The sequence below is a fragment of the Chamaea fasciata genome, unplaced genomic scaffold, assembly GCF_029207755.1.
Source record: "Chamaea fasciata isolate MVZ Bird 193981 ecotype frontalis unplaced genomic scaffold, bChaFas1.0.hap1 SCAF_3, whole genome shotgun sequence".
NCBI lineage: Eukaryota > Metazoa > Chordata > Aves > Passeriformes > Sylviidae > Chamaea > Chamaea fasciata.
In genome coordinates, this window is record NW_027094088.1 from 65906386 (window position 1) to 65916237 (window position 9852).

General features: G+C 40.7%; 1 protein-coding gene across 2 annotated transcripts in view; it reads right to left on the bottom strand.

Annotated features, from left to right (window-relative positions):
- Window positions 1-9237, bottom strand: part of NT5DC1 (5'-nucleotidase domain containing 1) — a 126883-nt gene extending 117646 nt beyond the window's left edge. Inside the window, exons 1-5 of one of the 2 annotated variants that reach the window (XM_066179367.1) lie at window positions 9070-9237; window positions 7027-7118; window positions 5328-5399; window positions 3687-3793; window positions 2003-2082 (exon numbers count right to left, since the gene is read on the bottom strand). In XM_066179367.1, the coding sequence (XP_066035464.1) occupies window positions 2003-2082; window positions 3687-3793; window positions 5328-5399; window positions 7027-7118; window positions 9070-9162 (444 nt within the window). In that variant the 5' untranslated portion in view covers window positions 9163-9237. The remainder of the gene's footprint in view (window positions 1-2002; window positions 2083-3686; window positions 3794-5327; window positions 5400-7026; window positions 7119-9069) is intronic. The other variant, XM_066179366.1, reaches the window with a different exon arrangement.
- Window positions 9238-9852: the final 615 nt, after the last annotated feature.

The following is a 9852-nucleotide window of genomic DNA, read 5'->3' on the forward strand; positions in this document are numbered from 1 at the left end:
AACTGAGTACACTTCCTTTGAAACATTTGAACTCAGAGGAGACTAAAAGAACGTAAACTAACTTCTTGCTAATCTTCAGCCATTTCCTCTAAGATGTAAAGAAAATGGACCAACTCCAAAAAGCAGAGAGAAAACTGTATGCACGGCCATCCAGTCCACCATGATTTTGGTGTGATTACAAAATGTGATTTTATTAGCTGAACCATCAAGACAAAGCAGTATTTTGTTTAGCTCATCAGTGTGAATACCAAAAACACTAAGAAGCTCCCGTGGTTTGTCTGAAAACACATAAGAGTTCTGGCTCTGTACACAGCAAAAACAGACACATTTTTAACAGTGCAAGGTAGTCTAGCATCTGACTCGTGTCTAAACTCATTTTGAATCCAAACTTAGTAATTCTCACACCTCCTTCCAGTAGAAAGTTTTCTTGAACCTAGAATGTTGTCTGGAAATGGTAAGACAATAGCATTTCATAAGCAGGCTCAAAAACAGGACACAGAAGGCTCTACTTTCTTTTAGAAATGTGAAAGGAGAAAATGTGAAATGGTTTCTAATCCTTAGGATACAGCATTTTTCAGGCATGAGTTCTGGGCTGGAGAGGCTGACCACCTTTCGTCTTGCACCTTTTTCAAGTGGCTGACACTGACCTTCTAGGGAATTACTGTAGCCCTCCTATTGAAACAGGGCTTGACATCCAGTAAAATACTTGAGAACTGCTAGGAGATAAAGAGGGTGCATGACCCACTTCTCGTGGCTATCTGGAGAAACGGCACAGGTTTAATTCCCTCTGGCTGAAGAGTGCACTGATCCTGGGTCAGTGCTCCAGCCTGCAAACTAGTAACTGGATGTGAAAGCTTATTACACACATGCTATGATGTGCTTTCTCTCTTAATAAGTAGGTGATTTGTGCTGAGTCTAAATTAAATATAAAGTAAACACAATACAGGTGTCACAACTGCAACAGGTTTCTAAGCTGTGAACAGCTTAGGGGAAGGAGATTAATCAGGCAGAAAATTAAGAGTCTTACTGAGCACCTGTCCTCCGTGCTTCCCTGATCAGCTAGTTTTAGCTAATTCTTCATGCAGCACTTGGACTTAGGCAGCAATCTACTCAGCATGCTATTTTGGAGTGAAGGCTAAAGCAGCAAGCTACCTAATATCCAAGGAGACCCCAGATACTCATCTCACAGCTCGGACTTTCACTCTGCAGACAAGGTTAAGTATTTACAATATGCAGGCCTGCAGCACTTTGGTACCTCTGGCCGGAAGACTACCTCAGTACTCTTCTGACACCAGCACAGTTACTCTGTGAGAGGAACCCTCTCCTACCTCCACCTGCATGCAAGTTTAACATTCAAACCTTCTTTTATACAACAAAACAAATATCACCAAGTTTCAAGGGTAGAATTTAGGACATTCTAGCTATCTAAAAAGCACTGAATAAGGTTCAAGCAATTGTACTTTTCACATTAAGAATTTAATTCACTGTTTAGCAGAGGAAAAAAAATTAAAAGATACTACGCCAGAGGTGTATTTTTATCTGTGTACACAGATCAATATATGTAGGACAACAGCAAGCTTAAAAAAAGATGAAATGAAGCTTCATTCACTCTTTAACAACTCGTAAATTAGCAAATCATGCAATTCAGAAAACTTATACTATATTTATTCCAAGTACAACCAAGCATAATTAAAGGAGACTTTAAGAACTGCATTGTGCATACCACAGAGTAAACTTGAGGAAACAGCACATTTCCATTAGTATCCTAGCTATTTGTGCCCTCTGGTGGAAGTACTTTTATTTTGAACATGCCATGTAGTTCACAGTTATCTTCAGAGACAACTTTAATACAGTAAGTTCAACATGGAATAGTTCAAATGAGAAAAAGACCTTCATGCTATTTAATACCCAATTTGTATGTATTTAATAATGCATGCAAGAGATGTGGTGGTGGAAGAAAAAGATAATGCAAGACATAATTTTCAAACAATCCAGTTCTTACCTGATCTAAGCTGTCCACAACCCTTGCACACAAGAGAGCTCCTGGCAGGTCAAAATAATTATCATACAAATAGTATTTAGCTGTAAAAAATAATTTTAAAAATATACTTTAAACACCCCTGTATTGTATGCTTTAATCACAAATAAAAATTACATTTAAATAATAATATAAGCTCCTACTTGGATTTTAAGCATTATCTGTTTCCCAGTCTTTGTTAACAACGGCTCACTTCTGATTGTCATAACTGGCAACTAAAAGTTGTTTACCTGTTATGAAGGCAATGTGATTTTAAAAAGACATTTTAAAATTCTAAAAGCCCAGGTGAAAGAAAAGGGTGAGAATCATGAGCTTTAATTCAGGACAGTGTATCTTTCAACTCTTCCAAAATATCTATTTCCCTAGCAGTGAAAACACAAGAAAAGTGTTTAAGAAGTACAGAGACATTTGGACAGGCCTGACACAGTCATGTTCTTTTCACACACATGCCGCAGTGTCTCTGCCCAAGGAGAAGCGTGCTCACATTATTACATCAATCCCCAAAATAGAACTGTATCAGGAGGGTGCATACGTCTCCCCAGAGTATGGTCATGCTCAACGACTCTCTTCAAGGAGTGAAATGACTTAACCAGTAATTTTTTTTTCATGATCTTGTCTGGGCTGTCTCTTAGGTATACTCAAGAACAAGTCAGCAAAATGGAGATTAAAAGTCACAACAGAGACCAACTGCATGTTTCAGTGAAAAAGAAAAGCACATTTCCTATATGACCAAAGGAAACCTCTCTCTTCCTCCATTTTGCAAATTTACCTGCAGTTTAGAATAAGCATCGCATTTGCAGTTAGCAAAATCTCAAGGAAAGTATCTCCATTACATAACAAAATACACCTTAAATGAGCACTTCCTGTGTGTTACTCTCACTTGCCAAGATGAAAGTAAAACAGAGAGGACACACAGAGCAAGAATGCAAACCTAGCCACAGCTACTTCAAAGTGGCTCCTATCTTAAACACAGGAACTTCAAATGCAAGGGGTGAAGTTTTGTTTCTAGACCTGCTTTGTTCTTTGCACCTGCACCTAGACCTCCAGTTACAGGTCTGGTGGCATTAAGTCAACACTTAAGAAAAATTTAAGACTTGTCCTAAATGAGAAAGGATATCAGTAAGCAGGTATTGAGTAATTGTATTGTGTATCGCTTGCTTCTCTTGGGTGCTGAGGTTCTGTCTCCTTATCACTACAATAATAAGTAGTATTATTAGTATATTTATTTTTATAACATGTCGTTTCAATTATAAATTGTTCTCAACCCATGAGATCTACCATTCTTTCTGGGCCTGGACATGGCAGGAGTGAATGAGTAGCTGTGTAGTCCTCAGTTGCTGACTTGGGTGAAATCCTGATACTGGTTGTATCAGTCTACTTCATCAAGAGACAGGTGTGCCCACTACTATAACCAAACCAGGCTTATAATGTCAGTTACCATAAAATAAATACCATTAAATAAATTTAAGGTGAATTCTAGAACTAGAAGTTAAAACCACATAAAAACCAAGTCTTCCCCAATACATTTACCTGCTCCAGTAATTCCCAGTTCAAGTATTTTTACAAAGGTGTGTTAAGAACCAACAGTACGAAGCACTGAAGTGACCCGAGTAATTTCAAAGAAGAGGACATGCTAAAGTATAGCTACCTGTGCGTGAAACCATTCCACTGACTGTATTAAAATGCTTCCACTCCTTCCTTCCATAGATCTCCAGGAGTTCTTCAAATGTCATGCTCTTTGTACCATGGCTTGCTCTATTTGAGGCATTAAGTTGTTTATAAAAAAAACCCAAAACAAAACAGAACAGAGTTGAAAACATCCAAACACTACTTGTGCAAAGTAACACTCTGAAACTGAATTACAGTGCATGCAAGCTGATCAAAACTGACTCTCTTTATAGCTTAGAAGTTTCCCAGGATTTACTAAGCTTTTATCATCTACATTCTAGTTCTCAATAAAGGCCTTACTACACAAAGGTTTGGTTGGCTGGGGGCACAGCTACTGTGCCTCACCTGCTAACACAACCACTCTGTATTGCTCGAATGTTTTCAATTGTGTGAGGACACTCGCTATACTTGAGCTATCAATATACACTGCACAATAAAGCACAGTGCAGAAAGCCTATACGTCATTCTGAAACCTGGTAACATTCAGAGAATGCAGGGCAGAACTATGGAAAAGTGCTAGTTTGAGCCCTGCAAGCAGCTTTTTAATACGTAAGTACACACAAGCCTTTTTAGGCATTAAAAATTAACTACTTGGACAATCAAATTTGGTCCCATTTTGAAGCAAATGTAGGCAATGCCAGGAGAGGTAACTCTGTACCACTCTTCCCTTTAATGAGGTATACCCTGTAACCTTGAAATCTGCATTTAGTACTCAAAAATTCATGCTATAAAATGGATTTTGGGATACACAGCAATGACTCAAAAGCATTTCTTTCTTCTTTTAATGAGATTCTGATTTTCCTTAGCATCTTCAAGCTCCTTCTCCCACATGTTATCAGAAAAAAAAGAAAAAAAAGAAAGAAAAAAAGGAGTATAGTCTGTCTTGCAATCTAAATATCACAGATTTTCATTCTGGAACAAAATTAGGGAGAAATAGGATGGATGATAGGATTGATGTACTTTAGATACATTTACTTTTCAGATTTTTTTATTCAAAATAGCAGTCCTCTACATTAAAAAAAAATAAAAAGGAGGGAAAGAAGAACTAAAGATTTCTGAAAGTGATGACTGAAAGCCAAACAGCTTTTAAGCGGAAATCCCCCAGCATTCCGAAACTGAATATATCAGTTTCTGTGGTTAATTTCATCTCAGGCTATTTAAATTGTATGTTGTAAACTTGCAGAATTTTGAATGTCTGTGGCACAAAGACAACAGTCATTACAGTCATTAGTATTAGTCAGTAGTACTGCCTCCCAAGCCAGGTTACTCTCGATCCAAAGAAAAACCTTACCCTGGATTTTAGCAGAACTGGACAAAGAGTACATTGGTAGCCATCAAAAAAAATTAATTCACTTTCAAGATCAATGTGTCCTTAGAGTCTCAGATTTTATTAAAAAATAAGATATTATTTACTACCAGCTAACATCAAAACATTACCAAGATTCTATATGTAACATTAAGAGAAACCGAGCACATTACCAAAGAGTGTTTAAACTTTTACATCTAATAAACGAATGCATCCTGAAATAAGCATTTTAAATATTTATAAAATTGAGAGATGGCATTTAGGAAGGGGATAAAATGTTAGTGTATTTAATAATATAAATTTTTTCAGAATTACCTTAAAACTGTTCCATCCTCGGCAAGTTTCAGGAAGTTTCCTTCTTCAATATCCAACACCAAGCCTTTGCAACTAAGAATAAATTAATTTTAAGGAAGAAACAAAAAAATAATGCTTTCAGAGGACTGTCATCTATCAGTGATATGCACTACAGAAGCTATGGTGCTTCTGTAGCTATGATGCTACAGAAGACCAAAAAAGTCACAACCCTCCAAATACTTCCATGTTTGAACAATGATCTCTATGAGAAAGTGCATATTATTACAATGTGGACAAGATTTTCCTTACATAGTGAAATCCTACTAAAACCCAGTTCCATGTCCAGTAAACTTAGGGACTGTTACATTGGTTTGAGGTTTAAGGTCCTAAAATAAAAAACTAAGAAATACTTAAGTCACCTCTATTAAAGACTTCTTTTTTTTTTTTTTTGTGGCAACTCCTTTAGTTATTACTGAACTGATTACACCAGTTATTACAGAAAAGAGGGGTAGAACATCAAACTCAATAAGCTAAGAACACATGAAGCAGAAGCATTGCCATGTTAGCCAGCAGTAACAAGGGGAAGAGTTGACAGCATTGGAGACACTTGGCAAGTGTTCCTAATTCTCCCTAATAAATCTTTATCTTCCAGATAATTGAATCTACATTTGCTTAGGTTCTTCGAAAAATTAATTTGGAGTTCAGTGGTTAGAATACAAATGAATAAATGAGCACTGAGGAAGTAATGACACCTTCATCCTCTGTGAGGTACCCAAAGGAAAGAATATATGCCATAAAGGCAGCAAGCAGATGCCAATCTTTCATGAATGACTCCTGGGCAAGAAGCAATGACACACTTGTTACTAGCACTGTGGACTTGCAGGTCCATGTTAATGAACCTTTTGCTTCAATAAGAGACCAAACCCAAGATATCTAGAGCTGAACAAAGGATTTCTTACACCATAGACCTCAAATTATGATAAATAGATGCATTGCTTCTAGATACAACTTCTCACGGAAGTTGAAATCAATCTCATTGGAAACTGTCCAGTCAAATATTGAATTGTAAAAACCATTACACAACAATGCACATATTATTAAAAAAGTCCATGTGTTTCTCCTAAAAATATCTAGTGATTACCTGGCATTCAAGTCTCCACATCCATGGCCTAGAAAACAACCTTATAAAGTTAAAAGATCAAGATTCAAGTTCCTGCTCAGAGATCACTGAGTTCAGAGCCGAAACTCGGGTTTGCATTTCTTTGGGTTTGTGTCTTTTTCATCACAGCGTTGTGCCTGATGTGCCACCCAAGGGCCACATCCTGGCACATCACCTTTCTGCAGTTTCTCAGAAGGCTGTTGGGATAAACCTGCCTGACACAAACAAAACAACATCTGTTGAGATAAAAATGACTAAAATCTCATGGTTATTGTTGAATAGAATGTAGAAGAGAAAGACAATACATAAAATAAGAGAGTGAGACTAAAAGGCTTGTGTCCAGACAGCTGGAAACACAGACAAAGCAAGCTTAGATGCTCAAAATACATTAGAAGTATCTAATGAAAAATAGTTCTTAGAACAAGTATTTAGAACTGTAATTTTGGATTTATCTGTTGGGCTTCACAATCATAACATCAACTGCCTAAATACATGAAGCTGTTTTCTCAGCTTTTTAAAAGTAACAGCAGAAAGTAATGACATTATTTTCAATATACTCACCAGAAGTCTAAGTTGTCTGGAGACAGAGTCAGCAAGTCTTCGTCATATCCCTTCTCCGTTACCAGATAATGGGCAAAACTATCATATATTAGCTATAAATGAAAAAATACATGCATTCATTGCATCAATTAAGTGAGATCAAAGACACTGCTTCCTTGAAAAGTGGCAAGATGTGAGTGTTAGTGGCTCCTAAGCGAAATCGAACTATGGAGCTAAGGGCCCTGTCCCACTGCCTCCACTGGGAAATAGTGCCCAAGGTTATTTCTGTCACGGCTGGAAAACGCAAGTTCTCGTGCAATGTGTCCAGCACAACCCAGATTATAACATTCTATTTTACAATCCCTGTGCTTCAAGACTGTTGGGAAATCAAGATGGTAAGTACTTAAAGATCAGTCACTATTTCTCCCTCCACAATCCTTTCTGTTTTTTTTTTTTTTTTTTTTTTTTTTTTTTTTTTTTTTTTTTTGTTTGTTTGTTTTTAATTTTAAATGTCATGGCTACTGAGATTCAACAAGCAGCTTCCAAACCAATAAACGTTTATCCTTAGGAGCATTTTAAAATTACTTGAAGGAATTTATTTTTAAAAAAATAGGCAACTACTGAACAAACGGTTATTATTTCCAAATTCAAATGGCCTAGCATGACACTCAACAATTTATTAATGTACCGTGCTGGTAAAGTTTTACAAGAAGCTCTTTACAAAACACAGAGATGCTGCTATGTCCTTAAAGACCATATAAAAATAGTAATTGCTCCATTTTTCTCGTGGTTCTTTCATTAAACCTGTTCCCTGGCCTTTTTTCTTTAATTACAACAGATGCTCTTGGAATTACTATGAGTAAGGTCTGAGAAAGACAAATATGAAAGGCAATGCTGAAATAGTAAGAACAAACTACATCTTCAGCTGCGCCTGTCAGCCTTTTAAAGTATTTCACATTTCCAAGAGATAAGGAGGCATGCAATGGGTATGTGTCAGTCTGCCTCCATCTCCTGTGAGAAGATGAAGAGTGTACCAAGTTTAGTAAAAGTTTTGGGATTTTTTTTCTCCATTTTGTTCACTGGTTGGTTAGCATTTTAAAAAAATTCTTATAGTTATCAACTATCTAATGTTTGCCTTCATCAGACAGAATTTGTATCAGCAAGAACATGCTTGTATAGGGCAAGAATATGGAAGGTAAGCCTAGTGTTACACAGTTTCCACCTAAAGATTTAAGAACTCATACATTTCATTGTTACTGTTGAACCTTCTTGTAAGCAAGATGCCTCTCCACTTAAGTTCACACACAGCTAAGGGAAGCAATGCACAGGATGCACTGCCTATTAATAAATGGGACAGCTCACAAACATTTGTTTCTATACCAACTTCTGAAATCATCTTGCAATTAGCGTGGGAGTCCTGTGCAGTGGAAAATGTACTGTAAGCGAAGGGAGGCAAAGACAGGTGGAGAGTGAGACACCATGAGCATCTGCGGCACAAGACAGCGCCAGAGTCCAGACATCAACAGAGAAGGACGAGTCAATGTAAGATTACCGGGGAGTTTAAAAACGAAAGTAACAAGGGCGGGAACGCACAGCACAGGCAACAGTTCCTCTTCAAACAAGACCACAGGGCTAAATCACAGATGCTGCATGCCTCTAAACTCGGCGTTTTGTTATAAACACCAGAAAGTTCGCAAAGGTCTCCTGTCCAGAGTGCTGCGGGCTCTTCGCTCTGCAGCATCTCTGCATTTAGCGGGCGGGCTCTACCTTCTCCTCAGCGCCGCTACGGCCAGGAAAGAAGAACCATTTCCAAGGAAGGAGACATGGCTGTCCCCTCCGCTCGGGCAGAGAGGCCTGCTGAGGAAGCGCCCGGCGAGAGATGCACTTGCGTTTCTCTTATCTCCCGTGGATGTCTGCCGGCCCCGGGCTCGCTGTCCCCGCCGGAGGGGTGCCGGCCCCGGCTCCCCGGGACGCGGCGCGTTGCCTTTGGCGGGGCATGCGGCGGGAGCGGGGCGGAGCGGGGCCCCTCCCGCGGCTCCCCTCGGCCGCACCGCCCGCACTCACCCGTGCGCTCTGCGGGAGGTGGTACCGGCAGAGCGTGTGGTCCAGGTCGAAGCCCACCACGTCGCACTCAGCCAGGGAAAAGTGCTGCTGCATCGCCGAGCCGGCGCCGCCGCCGCAAGCGGGCGGAGGAGGAGGAGGAGAAAGAGGCGGGAGGAGGAAGGAGCGCGGGCGGCGCTTCCTGCGGAGCCGCGCGGGGCAGAGCGGAGCGGGGCCCGCGGAACACCCTCGGCCCGCCCCACCCCGGCAGGACCGCCCTCACCTGCGGCACAGCCCCTCGGCGGGCCCGGGCATGGAGGGGCGGGCGCAGGGATGGAGGGGCGGGCGCAGGGAGGCTGGCCGGAGGCGTGTCCAAGCGCTCGGATTCGAAAAACACACTTGCCGCTGCGGCTTTGTGTGCTTGGCAGCAGGCGTGGGAACGGGAGGCACCTACTCGTCTGGCAAACGCCAGTCTTCGGGGCGTGCTTGTTGGGGAGGACTGGTGACCAGGGAGCTGGCGGGGAACAGGAGTCAGCCTTGGTTAGTGACAGGACAGTCGGTACCACACCTCAAGGCCCCTACCGGGGACAATTAGCATACGTAAGTAGAAAAACACTACTTACTACTTCATTATGCATCCTCAGCACGTTTGCGATGACACCAGGCTGTGTGGTGCAGTCAACTCGCTGGAGGGAAGGGATGTCATCCAGAGGGACCTTGGCAGGCTTGAGAGGTGGGACTGTGCAAACCTCATGAAGTTCAGCAAGACCTAGATCAAGGTCCTGTACCTGGGTCAGGACAATCCCA